The sequence below is a fragment of the Trichomonas vaginalis genome, chromosome V, assembly GCF_026262505.1.
Source record: "Trichomonas vaginalis G3 chromosome V, whole genome shotgun sequence".
Lineage (NCBI taxonomy): Eukaryota > Parabasalia > Trichomonadida > Trichomonadidae > Trichomonas > Trichomonas vaginalis.
In genome coordinates, this window is record NC_067207.1 from 17,854,363 (window position 1) to 17,880,838 (window position 26,476).

The window sequence follows — 26,476 nt, forward strand, 5'->3', positions numbered from 1 at the left end:
ATAGGGTAAATCTTGGCAAATTATAAATCTCAGGAAATTCGGAATAATTTTGAATTTTTACACCATATAATCTTCCCTTTAACAAAATAAACTAAACCAAAATTGAAGGGAAACAAAAAAAAGTCATTTACAAAAAAAAAGGTAAATTTCATTTAAAAAGTTGTTAATATTATTGTATAGACGAAAAAAGAAGCGCTTTACCACTTGTTTGTTGTGAATTTTACAGATATTTCTTTGTAAATAATTATTTAACATAAAGTTAAATTATGTCTTGATTTTGCATCTTGTATGCATATATGCTGTTAATTTTAGCTTTTAAGCCAACAATTTTTTGAAAAGTATCAAGATCGCTTTGAAAATATTTAAAGGATGTAAAAAGCCTCATCAAATTTTATATTGATAAAAAAATTAATTATGATTGTTTATTATTCTTGAATATCAGTAAAATAATTTTGTAATCAAATAAACCCATTACGATATTCAGAAACATAATACGGGGCTTTTGAAAATCGGCTAATTCAAATAAAATTCAATATAATTGAAATTAATTTTCACATTTCGTATATATACTCTTGTATATATATATTCTCCATGAGACTTTTGATAAGGCTTTTAACATCATTGTCAAAAGAAATTTTGAGAGCAATTAAGCCAAAATTTAAAATATATTTTTTTCTATTATGAATTTCTCTCCAAGTGATCGTATTGTTAAAGATATGATTCCTGCATTTGAAAAGGAATTTGGAGAGCGACCTCAATGTGTGGGACGTGCACCAGGGAGAGTAAATCTTATTGGAGAACATATTGACTATTGTGGATTCTCTGTCTTTCCAATGGCCCTTGAGGGTAAATATACTACTGCGATGATGTCAACTAATAAAAGCGGGCTACTTCGTATTAGAAACATTATTTCAGACCATGTTGGTTCAAATATCAAACGTGACAAGAACAATCTTGAATTATATGGATGGGGAAGATATGTTGAGAGCATAGTCAAAACATTCCTCGAAACGTTCAATCGAAAAGTCGAAGGACTCGATGTTTTAATTTACGGAAATATTCCTCTTGCTTCTGGACTTTCTTCATCGGCTTCTTTACTTTGCTCAGTTGCTATTGCTTTAGATTTGATAACAGGTGGTGGTGCAGATAAAACAAAGCTAGTTGAGACGTGCGTTCTAGCTGAACATCGTGTTGGAGTCAAATGTGGTGGAATGGATCAAGCAATTGCTATTTATGGTAAGAAAGATTATGCATGCGTTACTTCATTTGTTCCAAAACTTACGGCTATTCCTGTTAAACTTCCTCCTGCACATTTTGTAATAGCGCATTCAGGAATTGCAACTGCAAAGCTTCAAACGGCAGAACATTGTTACAATAGAAGAGTTGAAGAAGTTACAAGAGCAGCAGAATTGATGCTACCTGGAGCAAAAACCATAAAAGATGTTGTTAAAAAGTTTGGATGGGATGATGCAATGGAAGCAGCGAAAAATCTTCCTGAAAGAGAAGGAAAACTTGTCATAAGAGATAGAGCTGTTCATGTTATTGGTGAAGCACATCGCGTTCTTAAAATGGATGGTGCAACAATACAGCAATGGAGAGAATTGATGAAAGCATCACATTCATCATGCAGAGATTTATATGAATGTTCTTGTACTGAACTAGACCAGCTCGTAGAAACAGGACTTAAGAATGGAGCACTTGGAGGCCGATTGACTGGAGCTGGATGGGGTGGTTGTGTTGTTTTCATTTTAACAAAACATATTGATCCCCAAAAATTTATTGAGAGTGTTAGAAAACAGTATTATGAACCAAGAAAAATACGAAATCCAGTGATATTTTCAACTACAGCAGGAGAAGGTGCTCAAGCATTTAGATTATGATATGTTGAAAAATTGTTTGTTTTATTATTTTCTTTCTTTTTAAGATTTGCGTTGCTATGCGTTGTTTTGAATATATAGTTTAAGAAATAAATTCTATCCTATTAAAAATTGGAATTTTATTTTCAGCATTCTTGTTGAATGGTTGATGAAAATAAGTTTACAATGAAAAGTTATTAAATTGTTTTAAGTGTTTAATGTAAAATTTTATAAAATGAAGTCAAAGATTTGAAATCAGAAATAAAAAATAGAGAAAAATACACGAAAATAGAATAATTTAATATATATTTGTATTAGAAATACTATATTTTGTGAGAGAAAGCGTCAATTGCATCAAGTACCGCTTCATAAGTTGCAATTCCGCACATAATGACTCCGACGACAGAGAAAGTGATCATCAACCACGTCTTGTAGTTAGAGAACTTAGTTTGGTAGAGTTTGATGTACATCAAAGGAGGAAGGCAGTAATTTGTAACTCCTCCTCCGAGAGCTCCGCCAATTGCAAGTGCAGGCCTTGCGTTAGGCAGGAACAGAGCTACAAGGAGTGGAGGAGCGTTCTCCAAAGCCAGGCAAACCAATCTTTTGGCGAATGGCAAATTTTGTTGTTCCTCAGTTCCGAAAAAGATTTGGGAGTACATTGTGAGCAATGAGAGGCCAATCATCGGATAACTGGATACAAGAACAATGAAACAAGCAATACGGATGATGACAAACAATGGATCGCTGTCTTCGAAATTATTCAAAATTAATGGTTCGCATTTTTGTCCGAAAAGGAGGTATCCGATTACGGCTGGTATCAATACGAACATGTATGATGCAAAGAATGAAATTCCGCATGAAACATTTCGGAGATGTAAAGATGGAGCCATAACTTTGACAATTGGGATGATAATACCAGAAAGAGAATAACAGAGAACATGTACAGCTAAAGCGTTGAATATATGTAAGTTAAACGTTGCTGTTTCGGCGGTTGGATCAATTCCAGTTTTTGGAAGGACAGTGAAGCCTTTGTATATCATGCCGAAGAAGAACATTGATAAGGCAATGAAACACGAGAATGAAATATAGCTTAGGAAAGTCATATTCCTAGGAACAGTTAGTAATATAGGTAAACCGAAGGCATAGCATATAACAGTGAGTGCTCTCTTTCCAAATGAGTGCAAATCAATGTGTACAGCCATTGCCCATGACTGGATGATCTCCGTTCCCATGATTACATATGCAACCATGCAACTGTAGCAAAATAAGATAAGAGAAGCATCTGAAATGAGCTTTCCTGGCTTTCCAAGTGTTGTTTTTGCAATAATTGCAAATGAATTGATTCCTGATATTGTGTGCATTTTAACTACCATTGAAGCTGAGATAAAAGATAGAACAGCTGATGCTGTTAATATGGCTGTTGACGGAACTAAGCCACAAAATCCAAACGAGTTTGAGATTGATAAAATTCCAGCGCCGAGAGTGGAATTAAGAAGATTTAAACTCGTTGCGATAACTCCTGTGTATTGAGGAGCCTTATTATTTGTGGTAGCCACCGAATTTGCTTCGGTGAATAAAGAAACATCTTCATCATGATCATTCATATCAAATTGAAAGAAACATACGATAGAAATTTTCATCAAATTTTGGCATATGGAATGGTTGATTTATCCTTTAATATATGTGTGTACGAATTCAAAATTCTCATCGTTTGATATCAAATCATAGATGGTGTTCATTCAATTTTTTTTAATCGTTTTCGACGTAAAGCAATCAATTTTTTTATCTTTTCCCACAATTTAGGGTTCCTGATTAATCTCATTTTATGGTTAGGTGTTCAACTGAATATTTGAAATTGAAATGTAAAAATATGATTTTTTGCTTCAAAATAAAAATACGCTCAATAAAAGTGACGTATGCGCATTTAAAAAAGAGCGATTCGGGAATTTGAGCGAGAGATTAAGATCTAATGATGTACCATATCGCTGTTGTATTGTTACCTTTGATATTTGAGGTCTTAATGATCAAAATACAATTTCATATTTTACATTAGCTAACATACTATTGATTTCTAATGAGTTAAGTTTGAATTTCAATGTTGTTATATTTCCAATTGAATATATAGTAAAATAAGAAGTACAAATAATTTTTGAAGATATCGTGAACTATTAATCACCTGCATGTGTAATCGTTTAAAGATCGTATTAATCATGATTTTCCATTAAATAAACATTGTTTTTGTCATAAAATGAAAGAATCAATTCAATAGTTGTAAATAAACATCTGGACAATTATAGTTTAAGGAGTTATTTTAACTAGCATTTGTATTTTCAGTAAAATGCAAGTGGATGCAAAATTTTTCGTTGAGAAAGCTTTCAAAATGTTAATTCAATTTTTAAGAAATATTGAATCAAACCGTAAAATCAATAAATTCATATTAGTTTAAAAGTGCATAATTCTGAATTTTATTTATTTTTATTGCTCTTGGAATTAATATTCAAAAAAATTCCGAACTTTATCAAAATATTGATATTTGCAAATTGCTTTGCAATTAGTAATTTATGAATAATCATTAAAATTTGCTTTTCCACAGTTTTCCATACGAATATTGAAATTATATTGAATTTTCTTTTCGATTTCTTGTATTTAAAATAGATTCTATTAAAAAGATATAATAGCGGATAAAAAATTGATTGAGATAAATATTTTATCGGCGAAAAGTATTAATAAAATCTCATAAGCCAATAAAAATCATGTGATTAAATAAAATGAATATTTTATAGCAAAACGTGACAATTATGTCTGAAAATCAAGAGCAAGCCCGCGCCCAAATTAGAAAATTAATAGAAGAATATACTCCTCAGGGTGATTCAGAAGTTAGGACTTGGATTTTATCAATTACAAATTTCTTAGCCAAATGCCAAGATCTTCTGGTTGAAGCTCCCGATCATCATCTACTAATTGGTTCATTAGCTTTATTGGAGGGGAGAGTTGTCCTGGTGCTAATTCAATCTCATCACTTACAAATGATACTTTTGTCTTATCAAATATGATATTTTCTCGATAATTTTCTGATTCATCTGTAAGATAATTCATTCCTTGTGTTGAATCAGCAGCTGAGATCACATCATCTTCCAAATAATCAGAATTGGTAGGTTCGGAAATGACAGCAGTTGTGTCTTCTAGAGTATTGTATTCAACATCGTCTTCTTGTTGAAAACTAAAACTTTTATTAACTTGAAATTCTGTGTCAGTTGTTAAATCATTTTCAGTTAGAAATACTCCGTCATTTATCTTTGTTGACGTAAGATCTGCTTGAAAAGCAGATGAGTCTTTGGAAATATCATTCTGAATTTCAGTATTTTTACTCTCTGATGATTCAAATATTATGTCACTTGTCTGTGTGATTTCGCATTTAACAAATTTCTTTATTTTTGACTTCCCAATTCGTTTGGGTTGTATATGTTGGTATTTCGATGCATAATAATATGAATTTTGGCATGGTTCTGTACACATACTTTTGTTATTTCGCTGTTGGATGTTTGATTTCTGAGAAGGTTTTATTTTTGTTGAGTTATTTTTCCTGGAATTTTCGTCTATTTCGGTTTTTGTTATAGGTTGAGTTAAATTTCTACTATTTTGAACTTCCTGATGTTGGAGATTCTCTGAATCGGTCATTCCATTTGAAGATAATAATTGAAACGATAACGTGCAGCATCTCTCGCTTGTATTAATTGTTGATTTATTTGTTGGGTTGCATACTTCAACTGGTATTGGTTTAATTTCCATTTCAAATTTTGAAGAATAACGCTTCGAATTCATGAATCATAAAAAATGGATTATTGACCAATTGTCTGATTAAAAATCTTTGAAGTAATTGAATTCCATCTGGTATATCAAAGATTGTTCATATATTTTGATAAATCAATTAAATTTCAATATGCAATTACATATCTGTTGCTTATTGATTCGACACATCCATGCAAACTAATTTTGATTCATGATCAAACATAACAAAAACTGTTAATTTCAAAATATAGATATTAGGTTTAAAAAAAATTAAATTTAATGATTTCAAACGAGGAGTTTTTGTTCCAAATTGTTGTCACATTCGGCTGGTGCATTAGAAATCTTCTTCGAAGCTTTCGTGTAACTTCTGCGGTGATTGAACTTGCAGCACATGCAGCAAAGAACGATTGCCATAATAACATTGGAAATGAAGAGTGCTGGAATTCCGACATAGACAAGAACTTTGAAGAATTTTCCATTATTATAATGATTTTGTCTAGCTTGAATACCTTTTGAAGCTGAATCGTTTTCACGATCATTGCTTTCATCACGCTTGTCCTCGCGCTTATCTTCACGGCGTTCATCACGCTTATCTTCACGACGTTCATCGCGGCGTTCATCACGCTTGTCCTCGCGGCGTTCATCACGGCGTTCATCACGACGTTCTTCGCGCTTATCTTCACGACGTTCATCATGACGTTCTTCGCGCTTATCCTCGCGGCGTTCATCACGACGTTCATCGCGGCGTTCATCACGCTTATCCTCGCGGCGTTCTTCGCGCTTATCCTCGCGGCGTTCATCACGACGTTCTTCGCGCTTATCTTCACGGCGTTCATCACGACGTTCTTCGCGCTTATCTTCACGACGTTCATCGCGGCGTTCTTCGCGCTTATCCTCGCGGCGTTCATCACGACGTTCTTCGCGCTTATCTTCACGGCGTTCATCACGACGTTCATCACTCTTATCCTCGCGGCGTTCATCACGCTTATCTTCACGACGTTCATCACGGCGTTCTTCGCGCTTATCTTCATGGTGTTCATCACGCTTATCTTCACGGCGTTCATCACGGCGTTCATCACGCTTATCTTCACGGCGTTCATCACGCTTATCTTCACGACGTTCATCGCGGCGTTCTTCGTGCTTATCTTCACGGCGTTCTTCGTGCTTATCTTCATGGCGTTCATCACGGCGTTCATCACGACGTTCATCACGGTGTTCTTCGCGCTTATCTTCACGACGTTCATCACGCTTATCTTCATGGCGTTCATCACGGCGTTCATTACGACGTTCATCACGGTGTTCTTCGCGCTTATCTTCACGACGTTCATCGCGCTTATCTTCATGGCGTTCATCACGGCGTTCATCACGACGTTCATCACGGTGTTCTTCGCGCTTATCTTCATGGCGTTCATCACGCTTATCTTCACGGCGTTCATCACGGCGTTCATCACGCTTATCTTCATGGCGTTCATCACGCTTATCTTCACGACGTTCATCACGACGTTCTTCACGCTTATCCTCGCGGCGTTCATCACGCTTATCCTCGCGGCGTTCATCACGCTTATCCTCGCGGCGTTCATCACGCTTATCTTCATGGCGTTCTTCGCGCTTATCTTCATGGCGTTCTTCGCGCTTATCCTCGCGCTTATCTTCACGATGTTCATCACGCTTATCCTCGCGGCGTTCTTCGCGCTTATCTTCACGATGTTCATCACGCTTATCTTCATGGCGTTCGTCATTCTTTTCATCATGCTTTTCTTCATGATGTTAATCACGCTTATCTTCATTGCGTTCGTCATTCTTTCCATCACGCTTTTCCTCATGATGTTCATCGCGCTTCTCTTCATTGCGTTCGTCATTCTTTTCATCATGCTTTTCTTCATGCTTCTCGTCATGTTCATCTTGAATTTCTGGTTGTGTCTCGATTTCTTCTGGATTTACATCATCTTCTGGTTTTGATTCATGTGGTTTATTTTCTTTTTCTTCAGCAATTCTACTGTATTTGATTGCAGATTTGTCTTCCTTAACATGGAATAATCCTTCAAAAATTCTAGGTTTTCATTTTGCTTTGATTGTTCACTGTGTTTATGCTTTAAGATCTTGGATACTATGAATAATCCGATCAGTGTTTAATAATGAAGAAATATAACGACTGATTAAACCTGTTCAATTTCTTCAGAAAATCAAATAACTGTTTTCAAACCTTGATTTCAATGTACCGGATGAATTATGTAAAAATAAATTATTTCACTTTAAGGCATTCCTCAAATTATAGGATAAATAATACAAGTGATAATATTTAACCTATTACCTAATGAAATGAAAGAAAAACAGAATCAATTAAATTCTGAAAACTTTGATTATTCAACAACAATCCATAAAAGCAAGGTTGAGGTGTTTTGACTTATTTTCACTCATAAAATCCAAATACTATTATAAATAAAATTGTCATAAAATGATTTTCAGAGATAAAGCTCACAACACATTTTATTGTACTATGATATTGTTATTTTAGTGAATTTTGCAAATAAGAAATGCATAAATCTTTGAACGAAACATTTCAGAAAATTTTTTAACAAAATTGTTTTGAAAGCTGGAGGACTTAAATATACCATTATGTAATTAGTACTTTATTCTATATTTGAATATGTATTGAAATTATGAAAGGAATTAACGTCTTTATGAAATAAGAGTGAAGTATGGCTTTTTGAACTCAAATCTCAGTCATTCGATCATGAAGACAATCCACAAAGTGATACCACTTTTATTGCTCTTGAATATAAGCATTGAATTCAAAGATATAAAATGAAAGAAATCTGAAAAGACATTATGGTCTACTGTCATTCAGAGTGCATATTATTATCATTCTCCTTAGTTAGATTGTGAAATATCTGAATCGCTAATTGGATTATCTCAAAGGCTTTACGATGAAAATTTTCTGAACGATAGATTAGAACCGCAAAAGTGATTCGGAGATTATTTTTATGTATGATTCGATTAGTGTGATTTATTTCTTTGTTGATTTTGAAAATCAATAAAATGTCAAAAATTTATTTCAAAAAAAGCAATGGGTGGAAATTGCACATGCGTTGGTGACGAAGCTGTTCACCGCGTATTGATGTTAGGTCTGAAATCAGCAGGTAAATCGACGATACTCAATATTATTAAAGAAGATCAGCAAATTCGGACATTTCAAGTTAATGATTTTAATACTCAAACTATCAAATGGGAAGACTATGAACTTGTTACATGGGACCTTGGTTCTGCTGAAAAGCAAAGGCCTCTTTGGCGTCATTATTATGATGGAAGTGTTGCCGTAATTTTTGTTGTAGACTGCTCTGATAAGGAGAAAATTCAATTAGCGAAAACCGAAATACACAAAATTGCAGCAGTTCCGGAATTAACGAATTGTCCAATTTTATTTTTAGCCAATAAGCAGGATGTTGATGGAGCAATTGATCAAGAAGAATTGGAAAAGCTCATTGATGCCGGCGGTACTAAACATCTTACTTATTCTGTCATGCCATGTTCAGCAACAACGAACAAAGGCATTGAAGAAGCATTTGATTGGTTACTTAGTAAGATAAAGGAACACATCAAATAATTCACAAACTCTGAAAGCGAAATGACACAATTAATTTTGAAAAACTTTGCTGAATTTAATTTTGAAAATAGAAGAAGAATGGTATTACTTTCGAAGCGATATCCTATTCAAAAGGAAAGATTTCCTACATTATTTATTTTGTATCTGTTTTATTAGGAATAAAGTTATAAGTCTGCATATGAATCATCTGTAGAACAATTTTTTGCTCCGAAATCCTTCATTACTTGCAAAACAAAATCAATATATTTATTCAAATAAATAATGTGGATAAATACATCAGATACAATTTTTTAACCCCTGTTATTATGTATCCCCTAAACATGAATCGGTGAATCGTGTTACAAATTGCTGAACGGTTTTACGCCATGACCGTTTAAAAATAGAATAATACGCCATTTTTGGGGCCGAATGGCGGGTACGAAGTAGCCGCCATTCGGCCGAATAACAAAACAATACAAAATTATCGCCGTCCTTTTTTTTCTTTCTTTCTTTCTCTTTTTTTTTTCTTTCTCTCTCTCTCTCTCTCTTTCTTTTCTCTTTCCTCTTTTTACTCCTCTTTCTCTTTTCATCATTAAACGTAGAAAGATATATTAATATTATTTTAAAATTAAAAAAAAATAAAGAAAGTGTAATAAGTAATTATTTAGTTATCGATATATATATGGAAAGTGATAATCTGAGGAGGAGTCTGAGGATTAGACCGAGGAGTAGTTTGAGGAGTTTGAGGATAATCTGAGGAGGAGTCTGAGGATAATCTGAGGAGGAGTTTGAGGATAATCTGAGGAGGAGTCTGAGGATTAGACCGAGGAGTAGTCTGAGGATTAGACCGAGGAGTAGTCTGAGGGGTTTGAGGATAATCTGAGGAGTTTGAGGATAATCTGAGGAGGAGTCTGAGGATTAGACCGAGGAGTAGTTTGAGGAGTAGTTTGAGGAGTTTTAGGATAATCTGAGGAGGAGTCTGAGGATTAGACTGAGGAGTTTGAGGAGTAGTCTGAGGATAATCTGAGGAGTTTGAGGATAATCTGAGCATAATCTGAGGAGGAGTCTGAGGATTAGACTGAGGAGTAGTTTGAGGATAATCTGAGGAGTTTGAGGATTAGACTGAGGAGTAGTTTGAGGATAATCTGAGGAGGAGTCTGCGGATAATCTGAGGAGTAGTTTCAGGAGTAGTCTGAGGACTAGTCTGATGAGGAGGACTCTAAGGAGTAGTCTGAAGAGTAGTCTCAGGAGGAAGATCTGAGGAGGAGTCTTATGAGGAAGATCTGAGGAGTAGTCTGATGAGGAGGGGTCTAAGGAGTAGTCTGAGGATGATGAGTAATCTGATAAGGAGTAGTCTGAGGATGATCTGAGGATAACCTGATGACTAGTCTAGGAGTGGTCTAATAAAAATGTAAAATATTTTCAAAGAAAAAATTCTATGAATTTTATATTTTAATTCTTAGCATTATACTGAATAAAATAAACATAAATATCAAAATTTGAAATTGAACACGCCAAAAATTGATAATCCACATTCAATATTTTGTAAGTGGCGTACATTTTGAATACTCGCCATACGCCTTGGAGTTCTCAATTTTGAATTCGCCTTTATTTGGGCGACCTCAGAAAAATACGCCATTAAGAAAATATTGTATGAGATTTTAAATTTGAACACGCTCTACCTTAAGGAATTAAATTTATTAAGATATATTTATATATAATAAACGATTACTTAAAAAAAGTATTTCATCGCTTATGTAAGTTTCAAAAAAATCACGAAAATAAAAAAATCAAGATTAAAATTTTATTTTTAATTTTTGAATTTCTCAAATGGCGAAATTTTTGGGCGAACAAAAAAAATGTACGCCTGGTCAAATGGCGTGTTTAACGCATCCCTATTACAATTTCAAATCGCAATTGAGAAAAAAATTACATTTTTATTCAGAAAAATTTTGATTTTCGTACTTTTTGATTTTTTTCAGGATCATTAAACGAGCGTTTGTACTTCATTTTTGAATCAGGTTCTATGTTTCGTGTTTTATGGGAAATCTAATTATTATCAAACAAATGATTGCATCAATCAATAGTCCGTCGACCATCTGAACAACTCCATATAAATAGTCTGGCTTCTTGGTCTTATGGCAAGCAGAATAGTGCTTTCTCACTGAATTTTATAAATTTTTAATTTGTCACTTTTTTACATAAAAAATGTTTACGGAAGATTCTCTGCCTCCTGAGTTTCATACAATCTTCGATTTCTGCGATCTTTGCTTTTCAATTGACCAAAGTAATCTACCAAGAATACAAGAAATGATCAAAGAAGTTATTGAAAAATCTATTCTTACAATTTACCAGATTTTATCAATCGTTGATTGCGTTTTAATGTGCAAAATACATGATAGGAACGGTACCCTAAGATTTGTCCATAAATTGTTGGATCTTTACGAATTTGATTTTTCAAAAGTTACTGAAATACAATATCCATTCCTATTTCTCGCGCTTATCCAGTTCCAAAAGATCAATGCCGAAAGTGAGATAGTCGCAGATTTGGAAACAGGACCATTGACTGAAGCAGATCTCAGATCAATAGATGAAACAGGTTCATTGGGCAATTCCATTAAAAATGATGACCTTGATAAGCTTATAGAATACTCTGCTGATCCAAAATTCTCAGTTGAACAAAGAATTTTCCAAAATTCTTTATTAGAATTAGCTGCTTTGTATGGATCATTGAATTGCTTCAAATTCTTGCAAGTTAAAGGTGCTAAATTCACAGAGAAAACAGTTATGAACAGTATCAAATCTGATAATTACGAAATTTTTCACATTGCGGAACAAAATGTGAAAATAAACAAAAAAATGTTAGATGAAGCAATTTTACAACACAACGATCCAATTATCAACTACATCATTGATAAGTACTCCATTAATTATAGCTACTCTGCTTGCGCAAAATCCTTTAACTTCAAATATTTATTTAATAAATTAATCCAATCAGGAGATATCAACAATTTTGATTCTCCTGATGGAAATTGTTTGTTGTGTTTATGCGGTACATGTTTTGATATGTTTGTTAAGTTCTTATGCGAGCATGGCGCAGACGCAAATATATTCGATAGCCAAGGCCACACTCCTATTTATTATGCGACAGAATATTGTGAATCCAAAAACATGAAAATTCTCATTGAACATGGAGCTGATATTTTCAAAGCGAAATATGAAGACAACCAAATGAACATTTTAATGAAAGCATGCAAGAGTAATGATTTAGAAGTTGTTAAGACTATTATGGATTGCAAGGATAGACCAGAATTTTATAAGTTCTTGAAGGAAACAGATATTGATGGGAAAACTTCACTTCATTTTGCAATTGGAAGTGGAAACATTGAAATCATTGATTTGCTTATAGATAGTGGTTTAGATATAAATTGTGCTGATAGAGCTAAGTGCACACCATTTATGGTTGCCTGCCATATTCACGGAAATGACATTAATTTGCTCAAGCATCTCATCGAAAAAGGTGCAGACATTCATAAGAAAGATCATATTGGATGCACTTGTTTAAGTTATCTTGTTGATGAAGAACAACTTGAAGGATTAAAGTTCTTAGTTGAACAAGGTGCAGACATAAATGTAAGGAACCAATTAGGAACAACTCCTCTTCTTAAAGTTGCCGATACTAATAACACAGAAATTGCTAAATACCTTATCGAAAAAGGTGCAAATGTAAATTATACAGGATACAAAGGAATTTCTCCATTAATGAAAGCATCGAAACACAACTGTTTAGGAACAATCAAACTGTTATTAGAGCATGGTGCTGATAGATATAAAACAAATGATGAAGGCATGAATTGTTTAGAATTCGCCATAAGTGCAAACAGTTATGATGCTGTTAAATTGCTATTGGAAAATGGAATTGATCCAAACAAAGGAAGATCTCCACTCTTGATGGCGTGTGCAAATAACTACACAGAAATCATTCAGCTCCTTATTGATCATGGATGCAAGATCGATACAATTCATGAAAATGGAATTCAGCCTTTGACAATGGCCATTTTCATGAGACAATATGAAGCTGTAAAAGTTCTTGTCGAAAATGGAGCTGACTTTGACATAAGATATAACGGAGAACCAATGGTTTTAATGGCTTTGAGAGTTCAGGATCCATTGATAGCTGCTTATCTAGTAAGAAAAGGAGCAAACATTAATTATTATTTTGAAAAGATGAACTTTGTTGTTTATTGCATTGTTCACAAGATTTTCCCTGTATTGGATGCAATTAGTGAAACATATCCAGAATTATGGAATGAAATTATAGGAAAAACTGCTAACTAATATTAGATTAATAAAGATTTCTATTATTTTTCTATTAAATTTTGGAGATTTTTATTTTATTAAAATTTCAATTAACAATATTATAAAAAATATTGAGGGTTAAACTAGCACAATACAAATATTTTACGAAATGAAATAGAAACAATTCAAATAGATAATTTCTAAATTAAAGCAATTAACTCACAAAGTAAGTTCTCTTTGGAACGTATGCTGTGGTGGTTCAATAAAATAATAAATCAACATAAACGAAAAGTAAAAATCTTTAGAGTCAGAACCATTAAATTAAATCTTTAGAATTGTAAATCAATTTTCAATCTTTGCAGAATTTTAGGAGCTGTAATGTATTGTATCTCTAATCCCGATATGCTAATTCAGGCATTATTGTTGATGAGCTTCTTGGAAAATATGAAACTACAAATCGATGCATTTAATGCGTTGCTTTATAATTGCATCAACAGTTACAATAGGAATTTGATCTAAAAGAAGAAAAAGAAACAATGATATCAAGTTTGTCACTTTTTCATTTTTTATTTTCACACTTCATTTCAGAAACATGCATATCTTGGTACGCAATGAATTAACTCCATATTGTGATAGAATTAACCTTTGTCAAAACACACCCTATAGATGCCAATGATAAGAAGCTTTTTGAAAAAATTAGGCGAATTTTATTTAGTATTAGCTGGAGTCATTCGATATTCACTACAATATGAATTGATGAATTATCGATTCTCAAACAATACTGGCAATAGAGTAATATTACTTCAAAATACTTGTGAAAAATTTTTTGTTCTTAATTGCTCTGCCAATAATATGAATACTTCATTAGTGTACGTTGATATAGATGAGAAAGCTATCGAGAGAAAGGTAGCTATGTTTATTATTTAAATGAAAATAGCAAACCTTTGAATTGCGTTCACAATTGAGCAATGATTAAATGACAATTTTTGTTTGAAATACACAAGTAGATGATATTCTTATGATTTGAAGGTAGTTTTGATAATCACGAATAAAAAAAGTTATTTCACGGTCTTTTTTTGAAATAATCGAAAAACAGTATATAGAAAGCAGACTCAAAAAGTAAATAACTCTCAATTTCAAAACATGGCGTTCGAATAATTTTATCTAATTGAGAAAAAGTTTTAGTGATGATAGTGTTATTTTAGTAAATAACAGGCAAGAAAAAATATTGATAAAGAACGTAGGGTTTCAAAAAAAAATTATTGTGAGTACGGAATCAAATGATTGGATATGTTTTTTGGAAATAGAATTAAACCTGAGTAATGAATTGTGGGTGTTGACAAACAAATTAAAAGTTAAAACGCTAGTTATGAAAACTGGGTTTCAAATTTTAGCTTTTGAGCATAATAAAAATAATGTTGCCCAAAAATTAACATGTTACAAATACAATAGGAATAAAAAATGTAGAGTTCAAAAATTTTGAATATTCATGATGAATTACTTTTGAGATGCTTTATTTGAAAAGAAACAACTTATACGAAATGCTATTATTTTTGGCTGAAATCCAAGAACTGGAGAAGTGTAAATAATGTAAGATTTTACATAAAAAAGGTGCAACTTTAAAACATTATTGATGTTGAAAATATATTAAGATTATGATAATATAAATTTGAATGCTTATTTTTTGAATGATATATTCTTCGTATTTATGAGAGTATTTAAAAAATTTGTGAAGACTCTCAAAACACGTTTGCAACTTTAATCTCAAATCGTATATTGTTTATAATTGGTGAATCCATTCATATTTCATAAATTACTGTAACTGATATTTTCATTTTGAATTAATTTTTCAAGACCTAATTCAATGATATTTCAAATTCATATATGTATAATTTAACTAACTAATCTTGCTAGAATACTAGAAATATTCTACCCAAATTAAATCAAATAACCTTCTCAAAAAACAATATGCGGCACGTTAAAGTCTATTATTTGAAGAATTTAACTCTATACACAGTGTTATATCAAACTAAGATAAAGGTATAAACTATAACGTGCTATGCATTGAAAAGTTGATAAATAACCTATTCAATTTTTTTCAATTATATTATTTCAGCGAATAAATCCTATTATATATGATTATTAAAGACAAATATCTGATTTTAACTTTTGAAAATTATTCAATATTTTCTGTGAATGTAAAAGAACTATATTTTATCATGGAGCAAAAGGAGATTGACTTTCTTAAAACACAAAATATCACAGTCAAACAGAGTATCGCAAAGGGTGGCTTTGACGAAGTATTTTTGGTCTATTCATCTCAATACAAAAGCGATTTTGCTTTAAAGAAAATCCAGACAAAGCGTTTTAATAGAGCAGAAGTTGAATGCCTTAAAGCAATTGATCATGTTAATATAATGAACCTTTACAAATACTTTTACTTTGATGGCTGCGTGTATTTATTAACGGAATATTGTCCGTTTGATCTCTACCATCTTCTTAAAGAGAAGGGTTCTTTGTCAGAAGACTTACTTCAGAAATATTGTCTCCAAATTGTTAGCTCTATTAAGGCATGCCATGATCACAATATTGCTCACAATGATATCAAGCCTTCCAATTTCTTACTTGACAAATATGGAAGGATAAAGGCCTGCGATTTTGGAATTTCTACTATTTTCAAATCAGAGCCAACAAGCAGTTCATCAAAAGGAACTTTATTATTTATGGCTCCTGAAATGTTAGCTGAGAAAAAGCACAATCCACTTAAAGCAGATATTTGGGCTTTAGGTGTCACATTATTCTACTTAGCTACAAGAACATATCCTTTCCTTGCTTCAGATTCGAAACTCTTATTGAAAGTTATCAACGATGGTGGAGTTCCACTTAAGGCAGTTTCAAATCCTCTTCTCAGAAACGTCATTGCGAGGTGCTTAGAATACGATCCAAATACTCGTGCTGATGTTAATGAACTCTTAGAAATGCCTTATTTTAATAGTGGATGCAACGAAACCAAAGTCAATCACGTTGGTTCTTCCATATCTCCATTCCATCCAATCATTAAGCCAAAGATTGCTTATGATTCAAAGTTAGGATTGAGTCATCTTTCCTTGATTCCATCGAGGAGACCTCCATCTTTATCCAACATTCATTCAAATAATACTCATTAGTCATTACCATGAAAAATGTTAGTAAATGTTATTAACCATGTTTTATTTAAATTCCATATGTTTTTACTAGTATTGATCCAAACACTTGGTTACTGCCGAACAGTAGTTTGGAGTGTTTCTTATTTATGATCAAAATTAAGGAATTAAATAAAATGTTAATTAGTCGCAGCGGGGTTCACAAGTATTGCGCCTTAGTTACATTATGTCATAAAAACCGAGCAGTATTTAAGTGGATCAATGTTTTGAATAGTCTCAAAGAAATCTACGCCATTAGCGTCACTTTTTGTTCGACTGTTTTTTTCACTCTTCTTATGACTCAACAATTTTGTAAATATTTAAATGGTCGAAACGAGACTTGCTATCTGAGCAAGTGAATGTGGAGTACTTCTCATCCAGAAAACCATAAAATTTTTTAATTGGGCAGTGTAAAAAGAATTTTTTTTATCGTAGGGGATAACAATTCAAAATTTGTCACTTTTGTCTCAAAATCTATTAATTTATTATGGAACTTGATATTGATAAATTGATTAGTTGGGTCAGTGAAGGAAATCCACCAGAGGAGGAAGATGTCACAGCCTTGATAGATTTGGTAACACCAATTTTTGACAGTGAGCCAAATTTATTAAAAATTCAGCCACCTTTAAAGATTTGTGGCGATTCACATGGTCAACTCTATGACTCTCTGAAAATGTTTGAGCTTAGCCCTGCAGCTCCTGACACAAGATATCTTTTTTTGGGAGATTACGTAGATAGAGGTGCCTTTTCAATAGAACTACTTACATTACTACTTGCATACAAACTCAAATACCCTAATGATTTCTTCTTATTGCGTGGAAATCACGAAACTATTGCCGTGAACAGTGAATACGGATTCCAGGCCGAGATAGAGGCAAAATATGGAAAACATACTCTATTTGACAAATGCAACGAGTTATTTAAATCGATGCCCGTCGCAGCACTCGTTGATAATAGATTGTTGTGTCTTCATGGCGGAATTTGTCCACAACTACAGACTATTGAACAGATTGATGAATTTGACCGCCACGTCGAACCAGACTATACTAGCCTTCTCAGTAACATAATCTGGAGTGATCCTTCTGAATCAATTCATAAATGGCAAAGAAGTGATCGTAGAAGTGGATATTTGTTTGGGGAAGAGCAAATTGCAAAGTTTTTAGCGGATAATCACCTACAGGCTTTAGTCAGAAGCCACGAAATGGTTGATGGTTTCAGAATTCAATTTGATGGCAAAGTTATTACAGTATGGAATGCTCCAAACTACTGCTATTACTGCGGAAACAATGGGTCATTCATGCTTGTTGGTAATTCTGCTGAAGAAGACTCTTTTGTCGTTTTCTCGCCAATGCCTGCTGAAAGAAGAAGAAAACCAATGCAATCTGACAACCCTTATTTCTTATGAAGTATTTATCTTTGTTAATATTAATATAAATACGTAATTTCTATCTATTTTATATTTAGCCACTGAAATTATTCAAAACAAACTAATTTGTCATAAATAAAATCACTGTTCTCATCAAAAGAAATATATAACTCATTAGGAAAATCAATTTAAACTATTAAATAATATTAATATTTTTCAATATATCGATTATTAAGTATTGTCCTTATAATTTGTTTAATAATGTATGAATGGAATTCGGATCTCTTTCCGAAATCCATTAATTAAGATCCAATAACAATCGAGTAAAAATATTCCGATTGAAAAAAGATCAATGATAAGAAAAAATGGAGTAATTTTGTCTTACAATGTGTATTTTTAAATATCAAAACTATAAATCAAATAAAAAGAAAATAATAAATCTAAAAAAAAGAAAGAGAAGAAATTAACACATTGCTGTAAAAACAGCCTTATTAGATGGTTGTAAAATTAACTCATTATCTAAGTATAAGAGGCCCTGCTCGATTAAATCATAGAAATCACTGATATGTTTCTCAGTTGTTGGATGGAATTGGTAAGGAGCACTACAGAATGCCTTAACTGTTGTATTATCACGTGATTCTACGTTAACAATGTTCTTAAGTCTTGTTTGTTCGTTAGAAATTGCAACATCAAGGTTGATTCCGAGTTTGCGGGCTTCAAACATAGAAGATAAGCTTCCAGGATGCGTTCCAAACGCTCCTATGATCTTCTTTATCTCTTGTGGTGAGAAAATCTTATAATGAGAAGTATATTCGCGTTCTGCATTTTCTATGTCCTGCATTTCAATGAAACGGAAAGCGTTACCCCAGCGGTGCTGTATTTTGAGAAGGCTGTTCTTTATTTCAAAGAAAACAGGGATTTTGTGATTCAAGTGACTTCTTGCGGAAAGATATGACTCGATTGCATCAGCAAGTTTGATACCAAACTCAGGATCATTCGGTGCTGTAATGTTGTAAATTCTATCGTAGTTTTGGATGATAACAATTGGAGCTAATGCGTGGTAGTTAAGAGATAATAATCTGCCGAACTCGAATACACTTCTCTGAGAGAATTTATGATCAAGAAGGTGGTTAAGTTGGGAATATAAAGAGAAATAAAGATTTTTGAGTTTGTCTGGGAGTGGAGTGGCTTCTGGTAGGTTTAAATTGGCATCATAGTTAAAATCAACAATTTTCTTGAGGTTACTTGAACTGATTATTTGTTTTATGATATTAAATTGTTCAATTGCTGAAATTCTGAATACAGACAACAAATCTTCATATGTATTAACTGACTTGAGGTCGATATTGAGGACTAATCTTCCAAGCTGCGTTTGAGTATCGCTGAAATAATTCAAAGCACGTGATTTACCGCTTTCTTGGCGTCCAGTGATAAGTGCGACGTAAGAAACTGGTAATGTTGTAATGTAATTGTAAAATGTTGCATTCATTTGAGAACTTAACACAAATGGAAGTTTTCCATCAAGTGTTGCCTCGAAAATTTCTGTTTTTCGTGTAAGAATAAGTATAATGGCAACCAAAAGAACAATTGCCCCTGCAAGATAGATTTTAACTTGGTTTGGAATCGATTGAAGAGATTTCATGAAAATTTGTAAAACCGTCTTTTTATTCTTATAAAAATATAAATTGGATATTTTTGGAGTGGATTACATTCTGTGTTAGATAAATAGCAGAAATTCTCCATAAACATAATCAAAATTGCTAGATTATTGAATATTTTTTCAAAAATTTGTATTTTTCATAGTTTCATCGTATGAATGTGCAAGACTAGCTAATTACTATTTGATTTGTACACTCAAATGTTTGGATAGCATACTCATATATACTTTTACATTTGGAAATTGCAATTCAACCATGAAGGATTACAAAAACAATACTACAATGTCATTCATATATAATTTTGTGCATATTTCATTAGCGTAAAGAATTTCTTATTGAAATATTGCAATTTTCAAGAATTTTGGTTATTTCGGAGTTTAATCAGCATCAAATGAAACTTTATAGACTTCTTAGCGAAATATTGAAAAACAGCAATTCCAGCGATCATATTCTGAGGAAGAAAACAGATTGAGTAAACAAATATAAAAGTGCCAATTTTTTCTATTACACCTGGCTATTGATAGCTTCTGTTGTAAACAGAAATTCATCAAAAGTGACACCTCAGAAAAGCTAAAATATTGAATTTTTGGAACTTTTGATAGAGCACGTTTTTAAATATTAATTAAAGTAAATGTATATTTTGTAAAGATTCTTTTTAATAAAAAAAATAAAATTTTGAAGAAGAACACAAAATCTTCTGAAAAATAATATCACATAAACTCATATTATTTTCTAATATATAACTATTTTATATAAAAATCAAAAAAAAAAAAAAAAAAAAAAAAAAAAAGGTATTGGGGCTTCCAGGCACTTCGTGCCCTCTAGCCCCGAAGATGTTTTGTCACTTTTCTGTCACTTTTCAGGAAAAAACATTTTTATTATATATATAAAATGAATTTTACAAAACCACCGTTACCCTTCTTTGGAAATAAGAGTAGATGTAAAGATATTCTATTGAGAGAACTTAAGAAACTACCGAATGGTCTAACATTTGTAGATTTGTTCGGTGGAAGTTTCTATATATCCCATCTGTGCCATACCGTATTCCCAGACTCAAAGATTATATGCAATGACTTCGACAACTATATGAACCGTCTCAAACATATACCAGACACAAACAAAATATTGAGTGAGTTGAAAGAAAAGATACCTATAGGTAAGATGGAACGTATACCATTAGATAAGAAAAATACTGTCAGAGAGGTTTTGAAAAAGGCAGAGTATATTGACTGGGATAGTATATCTGCTAGACTATTATATAGTGGTGCTATAAGAGTTCATGACATTGAAACACTCATGTCAAAAGTTTTATATCTTAACTATACAAATGTTTTCAAAGAGGACATAGAAAAATATATTGAGGGTATAGAGTTTGTGAGATGTCATTGGACAGAGTTGTATGAAAAATATAAAGACAAGGAAAATGTTTTCTTTATAGTGGACCCGCCGTTCTATAACACATGGGATTTTCAATACCAAGTAGACTGGACTTTGAGAGACTCTTTAGAAACTTTAGACGTTTTACATAACCATCCATGCTTTTACTTTACATCCGATAAAAGTGGTTTGGAAAGTGTCATGAGATGGTTAGAGGACATACATGACTATGAGTTTAGATACGATAAGATAGAATATGAGAGAGGTCCTATAAACTGGAGAAAGTGTCATAACAAAGAAATTTTACTAGTAAGTAAATGTGGTTTGAAATAGGACTACTTGTTTTAGGTTTTTTCCATTGTGTCATCTATTTATTTGACGTGGCAGAAAGATATAGAGAATATGAAGATGAACCAATGCCAGCAAATGTTCAGTATATGTACTCGTAAGAGATATTTTTATCTAATATTAAATGGACGCACAGAACTTAGCGAATGCACAGCAACCTGGACAACCAAACCCAGAGAATATTCCAAATGAAGTTAGAATACAAACTGCAATGGCAAACTATGGTCAAGTGCCAACAGATGTACAAATGCAAACTGCCATGTCAAATGACGCTGCGTTAGGCTTACCACCATGGTATGCAAATATGAGATGGAAAGAGTTTTATACAAACCCTGAAGTGGGATATAAACAACTTTATGCAGATGACGCGAACACAGGAGTTGACCCAGAGTATGTTTTCTACCAGAGGAGAAACAGAATGTATGAGCTCCAGTTAAAGAATGCAATGGAACTCAACAGGAAACGTAGGAGACTAGGCGGACATTAGATTTTTACATATAGTAAAATGGGTTTCTTCAGTAGTATTGGAAACTTCTTTCGAAATGTTGGAAGAGGTATATGGAATGGAATAAAAACCGTAGGAAGAGGAATTTGGAACGGTGTCAAAAATATTGGTAAAAGAGTAGGTCAGTTTGTTGGTATTATACCTAAAGACCCTGAACCAGAAGAACAAGCTCCTGTTATACAACAGCCTGAACCTGCACCACAGTCTAGTTGGCAACCAAATCCAACACCTCAACCGTATTAAAAAGTTATATTTTTACCGTTCGATAGTAGTTGTATATGAAACTAAGTTCTAAGTAAAACGCATGGTATAATGGAATTATTCTCTTTCTTCCATCTGTAGTAAACCATACTTGAAAGTCTGAAATACTTCCACTTGGTGGTTCATATAGCTTTGTAGGTTTTTCGTAAAAGTCATTTGCCAAGCATAAAAAAGAGTTTTGCGCACCAGAAAATGAAGCATGAACTATAATAGCATCTTGGTCGAAAACATTTTCATATGTTCCATTAGGGTTTTCGACTTCATAAAAGTTCGGGTGTACTGGATATGCTGCAGGCTGATTTAACATCCTCAAAAATCTATACCATGCCAAGTTGTTATATTTTGTAGAAATATAAACGTTTTCTCCAAGGTCTTCTATTCTATCGATTTTAACAGTTGCATTTTTCCTGTCATATATAATATCGAGATGGTACTCTCCTTCGTCAATGTTGTACTGTTTTGCATATTCGAGATAGATATCGTTTATTTTTTCTTGAAAAGCTTGAAGAGTTGTTTCTAAGTTTACAAGCAAATTCACTTGTAAAAGTTTTCCCTGTTCAAATTTCTCATACGTACGTTTTTCTTTGTTATAGTATCGAACTTCAAAACCGACCGTAAATGGGAAACCATGTATGGCTTCTGAAATGAACTTCATTCTACGAAAGCCAATAGCTTTTGTGACGGATGGGTCTCTTAACCATCTCAATGGGTAGTCAAAACGATAGCCTTCATGCTTTACGGTCTCTGTCTCAAACTTTTGACCGACATTAGTAAAAAGTTCATCTAATGGTTTAGTTGTAGCAACTCTTGAATTTTCTTTTTCTATTGAAAGCATATTTTATCTAGAATAAAAATGTCGAAAGAAACAGCGTCTATGAGAGAAATACAACACAACCGACAACTCATTGTACAAGCTCTAAATAAGAACACAACAAACTTTTCAAACTATTCTAAGATATCTGAGTCATTGAAAGAAGGAAACTTAAAACTGACGATAAACCCAATGACAGATGAGTTTCTGTTTCAAGACAGTAAGAACCATACTGTCTGTGTAAATCCAACAAAAGGAACTTTAAACGAGAAACCTATAGATGAACTTCTTTTGAAAGCAGATATTGACAACAAAGCTGACAAAGAGTATGTAGATGCAACAAGAGACTATATTCTCGCATGGACAGATAGAACATACCCACAAAAACATCATACACATAACATCTATGACGTAGATGAACTACCAGCAATGTTAGATGACAAAGCTGACAAAACATATGTTGACAATAAAATGTCAAGTGAAGTGACAAGAGCTGACAAAGAATATTCTAAAAAGACTCATACACATACCATATCTGATATTACAAACTTACAAGAAACCTTAAACAAGAAAAGTGACGTTGGACATACACACGATTTCTTCGCAACTGTTGGTATAGAAAATATTGAAGGAACGGTTGAAGAAACTGGTGGGGATGCAATATATTGTAAACCTCCTAACTTTCCACAAGGTTTAACATCGGATGACGACATAACGACGATGTTAAACATTAGATGTAAAGATGTTTATGTCATGAAGGATGAACATAATATTAAATTCACTGCTCAAGATTTATATGACAAGAAAGCAGACAAAACAGAGCTTCAAACATTAAAGACAGAAATACTTCAAACATTATATCCTATAGGCTCTATTTATACGTCAATGAACTCTACCAGACCAGAAACAGTACTTGGTTTTGGAACTTGGACTCAAATAGTCGACAGGTTTTTGTATTGTGCAAACTCTTCAAAGGAAACAGGTGGAAGTAAAACGATTTCAGGTGAAAATTTACCTGCACATAGTCACTACATAGATTTAAGTACATCTCAAGCAGGTTGGCATAAGCATAAATTTTGGGATTGGTCAGCAATGAAAAAAGGTAAAGGATATGATGTTAAAGACGACGTTCAGTTTGCTATAAATTGTTTCTGGGGTAACACTCAGGGAGATGGAAACCATACACATCGCGTTTCGGGATATACGCAAACAACGGGACAAAGTAAAGACTACATGCCACCTTACATGACAGTTTACGCATGGTATAGAATTGCTTAGTCGTCATTTTCAACTTCTTTAGCATATTCGTCAGGAGTTGTCTTATATTTGTTAGGAACTGTCTTTGAAAGTATACCACCTTGAACTTTGACAAGTTTGAAACGAGGTCTGACAATAGTAGTTTTATCTTCTGCTTGCAGTCTGTACATTTTGCCATGTTTGCCTAAAACTTCATAATATTCTCTTGTATACTTTCTTCTATTTTTACGAACACGAACGTGAGTACCTGTCGAGTTCCCATTGTTGTCATAGTCAATAGTATTTTCATATGGGTCGCGTTTAGGTATTTCTATTTTTACTTTGTCACCTTTCTGAAGTTTGAAGCCTGGCATTCTTTCTTGTTTGTCTCTTTTGACTAAACTATTAAATATATAGTCTTTCTCTAAGTCAGGGTTGTTTTTCATTTCTTCAGGGGAGTGGTTTCCCAAACCTTTTTGTTTACGGCTATTGTAAATATTTAAAACTTGTCTCATCTTTGCCATGGAGAAATGTCTATACTTGTCGTCATATGACATTTCATCTACCTCGCCGCCTTGTGGTTGGTTTAAGTCTCTTAAGATTTTTATACAACTGTCAATGACACCAAGAGCAGAATGGTTTTGGTCGACAATGAAATATTGGTTTACATTTTTTGAACGCAGATAGTTTTTAATATCGTCTGATTTGAAAGAACTTTCACAGTCAGATGTCAGTTTTGTTGGATGGTATTTGTCAACGAATATTGTCAAAGCAGTTTTCACATCTAAAATATTTTTGGACTGTAATGGTATGGCTTCACAGTATCTTGTGTTTTGACCGACAAATATTAGCCAGTATGGTGGTCCATCTTCTCTATACCTCGGAATGTTTTCCAAGATATCCATAAACCAAGCATTTGGTGTTGAACTAAAGATTTTTATCATGAGTGCTTTCTTTGTTGCCTTAGAAACATAGGGGTCCTTGTTTGGATTCGTCATTTTTTAACCCATAAGAAATGGGTTTATTTGGCGCATTAGCAGGAGTTGCATCCAGATTTTTGCCCGCAGTGGGAACAATAGCCAGAGGTGTATTTGGAGTTGGAAGGAAGATTTTGAGTACATTAGGTATACTTAAAGAGAAAGCACAACCTATTATACAAACCGTACAGAAAGGTTGGGATGTAGCACGTGACGCAGCAAATCTTATTCCAAATCCTGAAACAAGAGGAAAAGTTCAAGGATGGATGGACAATGTAGGAAGACAAGCAGGAAACTACTATAACAAAGCAAATGACTACTATAACCAAGCAGGGCACTATATGGACCAAGGTGAAAGATTCTTTAACAGAGGATATAACCATGCACAACAATGGGTAAACAACAACCAACCGCAACCGCCTCAAACGTGGGGAATGTAAAATTTTTTACTGAGATGAAATGAACAATACAGCATTGAGACAAATGGGTTCAAGATGGATTTGTCGACTTCCAGCAGTTACACAACCACGTGTTTGTCAAGTCCTTCCTATACCTCAAGAAGTTTTAGACCGACTTAAAAAACCTAAACAACCAGTTTGAAAACAAACCAAACTAAAATTTTTTACTGAGATGAAAATGACCGAAGAAGTTGAAACGGTAGATTTGACACCACAAACAAAAAGTTCAGAACCATTGTCAAAACCTGTCAAAGAACTTACAGATGAAGAGAAAAATTCAATAATAGAAAGTGCCAGGTCTGGTAACTCAAACCCTAACTACAAAGTCACTTTTCATAGAAATGGAACGGCTAGTATCTCAAAAAAGAAACAGACTCTCACAAATAAAATATTGAAGTCTGAAGGAGCTTTCGAGACAACAGATGGAAAAGTTTACTTCACTGACCAACAGTTCATTATAGAACATCTCATTGACTTAGAGTCGAAATATTCTAAACTTTACAACAAACACAAAAAGTTGAAAGGAAAACAAAAACAGATGGCATATGATATTTATGAAGATGTTGACGACACAACTAGACCAGCAAGTGAGGTAAAGTCAGATGAACCGAAAAGTGACGAAAAACCGATAGAAGAAGAAAAACCAAAAACTGAAGATAAACCAAAACCAAAGGTTAGTCTGGAGATTAAGCCTTCATTAGCTGGTATGGGTTGGCGTCAAAGACTTTTGGCAGCTGGTGGTTATGTAAAGTAAAGAAAAAAACATTTTT

General features: G+C 33.2%; 16 protein-coding genes and 1 pseudogene across 17 annotated transcripts, besides 2 other annotated features; 12 read left to right on the forward strand and 5 right to left on the reverse strand.

Annotated features, from left to right (window-relative positions):
* Positions 1-651: 651 nt before the first annotated feature.
* On the forward strand, positions 652-2,143 carry TVAGG3_0356730 (galactokinase protein; the record flags this gene model as incomplete). Its single annotated transcript, XM_001318054.2, has 1 exon — positions 681-1,880. The coding sequence occupies one exon, from the start codon at positions 681-683 to the stop codon at positions 1,878-1,880; it is 1,200 nt and encodes a 399-aa protein (XP_001318089.1).
* Positions 2,144-2,179: 36 nt separating this feature from the next.
* Positions 2,180-3,460, reverse strand: TVAGG3_0356740 (amino acid transmembrane transporter protein; the record flags this gene model as incomplete). The annotated part of the gene is made up of 1 exon (XM_001318055.1): positions 2,180-3,460. The coding sequence occupies one exon, from the start codon at positions 3,458-3,460 to the stop codon at positions 2,180-2,182; it is 1,281 nt and encodes a 426-aa protein (XP_001318090.1).
* Positions 3,461-4,615: 1,155 nt separating this feature from the next.
* TVAGG3_0356750 (uncharacterized protein) lies at positions 4,616-6,258 on the reverse strand (the record flags this gene model as incomplete). Its single annotated transcript, XM_001318056.1, has 1 exon — positions 4,755-5,645. The coding sequence occupies one exon, from the start codon at positions 5,643-5,645 to the stop codon at positions 4,755-4,757; it is 891 nt and encodes a 296-aa protein (XP_001318091.1).
* An 80-nt stretch (positions 6,259-6,338) lies between these two features.
* On the forward strand, positions 6,339-7,604 carry TVAGG3_0356760 (putative bacilysin exporter bacE signature family; the record flags this gene model as incomplete). Its single annotated transcript, XM_001318057.1, has 1 exon — positions 6,339-7,604. One exon carries the CDS (start codon positions 6,339-6,341, stop codon positions 7,602-7,604), a length of 1,266 nt encoding a protein of 421 aa, XP_001318092.1.
* A 1,081-nt stretch (positions 7,605-8,685) lies between these two features.
* On the forward strand, positions 8,686-9,425 carry TVAGG3_0356770 (small GTPase superfamily, Arf family; the record flags this gene model as incomplete). The annotated part of the gene is made up of 1 exon (XM_001318058.1): positions 8,713-9,249. One exon carries the CDS (start codon positions 8,713-8,715, stop codon positions 9,247-9,249), a length of 537 nt encoding a protein of 178 aa, XP_001318093.1.
* Positions 9,426-9,890: 465 nt separating this feature from the next.
* TVAGG3_0356780 (uncharacterized protein) lies at positions 9,891-10,622 on the reverse strand (the record flags this gene model as incomplete). The annotated part of the gene is made up of 1 exon (XM_001318059.2): positions 9,893-10,279. One exon carries the CDS (start codon positions 10,277-10,279, stop codon positions 9,893-9,895), a length of 387 nt encoding a protein of 128 aa, XP_001318094.1.
* Positions 10,623-11,053: 431 nt separating this feature from the next.
* Positions 11,054-13,965, forward strand: TVAGG3_0356790 (spectrin binding; the record flags this gene model as incomplete). Its single annotated transcript, XM_001318060.1, has 1 exon — positions 11,437-13,566. One exon carries the CDS (start codon positions 11,437-11,439, stop codon positions 13,564-13,566), a length of 2,130 nt encoding a protein of 709 aa, XP_001318095.1.
* A 1,781-nt stretch (positions 13,966-15,746) lies between these two features.
* On the forward strand, positions 15,747-16,871 carry TVAGG3_0356800 (positive regulation of hh target transcription factor protein; the record flags this gene model as incomplete). Its single annotated transcript, XM_001318061.2, has 1 exon — positions 15,747-16,694. One exon carries the CDS (start codon positions 15,747-15,749, stop codon positions 16,692-16,694), a length of 948 nt encoding a protein of 315 aa, XP_001318096.1.
* Positions 16,872-17,027: 156 nt separating this feature from the next.
* On the forward strand, positions 17,028-18,193 carry TVAGG3_0356810 (phosphoprotein phosphatase protein; the record flags this gene model as incomplete). Its single annotated transcript, XM_001318062.2, has 1 exon — positions 17,197-18,114. The coding sequence occupies one exon, from the start codon at positions 17,197-17,199 to the stop codon at positions 18,112-18,114; it is 918 nt and encodes a 305-aa protein (XP_001318097.1).
* Positions 18,194-18,339: 146 nt separating this feature from the next.
* On the reverse strand, positions 18,340-19,717 carry TVAGG3_0356820 (uncharacterized protein; the record flags this gene model as incomplete). Its single annotated transcript, XM_001318063.1, has 1 exon — positions 18,539-19,717. One exon carries the CDS (start codon positions 19,715-19,717, stop codon positions 18,539-18,541), a length of 1,179 nt encoding a protein of 392 aa, XP_001318098.1.
* Positions 19,718-20,261: 544 nt separating this feature from the next.
* Positions 20,262-20,299: a mobile genetic element.
* Positions 20,300-20,624: 325 nt separating this feature from the next.
* Positions 20,625-21,443, forward strand: TVAGG3_0356840 (phage tail repeat-like family; the record flags this gene model as incomplete). The annotated part of the gene is made up of 1 exon (XM_051231324.1): positions 20,625-21,443. The coding sequence occupies one exon, from the start codon at positions 20,625-20,627 to the stop codon at positions 21,441-21,443; it is 819 nt and encodes a 272-aa protein (XP_051101054.1).
* A 139-nt stretch (positions 21,444-21,582) lies between these two features.
* On the forward strand, positions 21,583-21,945 carry TVAGG3_0356850 (uncharacterized protein; the record flags this gene model as incomplete). The annotated part of the gene is made up of 1 exon (XM_051231325.1): positions 21,583-21,945. One exon carries the CDS (start codon positions 21,583-21,585, stop codon positions 21,943-21,945), a length of 363 nt encoding a protein of 120 aa, XP_051101055.1.
* An 18-nt stretch (positions 21,946-21,963) lies between these two features.
* Positions 21,964-22,206, forward strand: TVAGG3_0356860 (serine threonine-protein phosphatase family; the record flags this gene model as incomplete). The annotated part of the gene is made up of 1 exon (XM_001318064.1): positions 21,964-22,206. The coding sequence occupies one exon, from the start codon at positions 21,964-21,966 to the stop codon at positions 22,204-22,206; it is 243 nt and encodes an 80-aa protein (XP_001318099.1).
* A 222-nt stretch (positions 22,207-22,428) lies between these two features.
* TVAGG3_0356870 (uncharacterized protein) lies at positions 22,429-23,059 on the reverse strand (the record flags this gene model as incomplete). Its single annotated transcript, XM_001318065.2, has 1 exon — positions 22,429-23,059. A coding segment is annotated over one exon (631 nt), but the record flags the coding sequence as incomplete, so codon positions are not given.
* A 138-nt stretch (positions 23,060-23,197) lies between these two features.
* Positions 23,198-26,476: part of a mobile genetic element that runs on past the window's edge.
* On the forward strand, positions 25,287-25,688 carry TVAGG3_0356890 (uncharacterized protein; the record flags this gene model as incomplete). Its single annotated transcript, XM_051231326.1, has 1 exon — positions 25,287-25,688. The coding sequence occupies one exon, from the start codon at positions 25,287-25,289 to the stop codon at positions 25,686-25,688; it is 402 nt and encodes a 133-aa protein (XP_051101056.1).
* On the forward strand, positions 25,708-25,864 carry TVAGG3_0356900 (annotated as a pseudogene). Its single transcript has one exon. A coding segment is annotated over exon 1 (157 nt).
* Positions 25,879-26,460, forward strand: TVAGG3_0356910 (uncharacterized protein; the record flags this gene model as incomplete). Its single annotated transcript, XM_051231327.1, has 1 exon — positions 25,879-26,460. One exon carries the CDS (start codon positions 25,879-25,881, stop codon positions 26,458-26,460), a length of 582 nt encoding a protein of 193 aa, XP_051101057.1.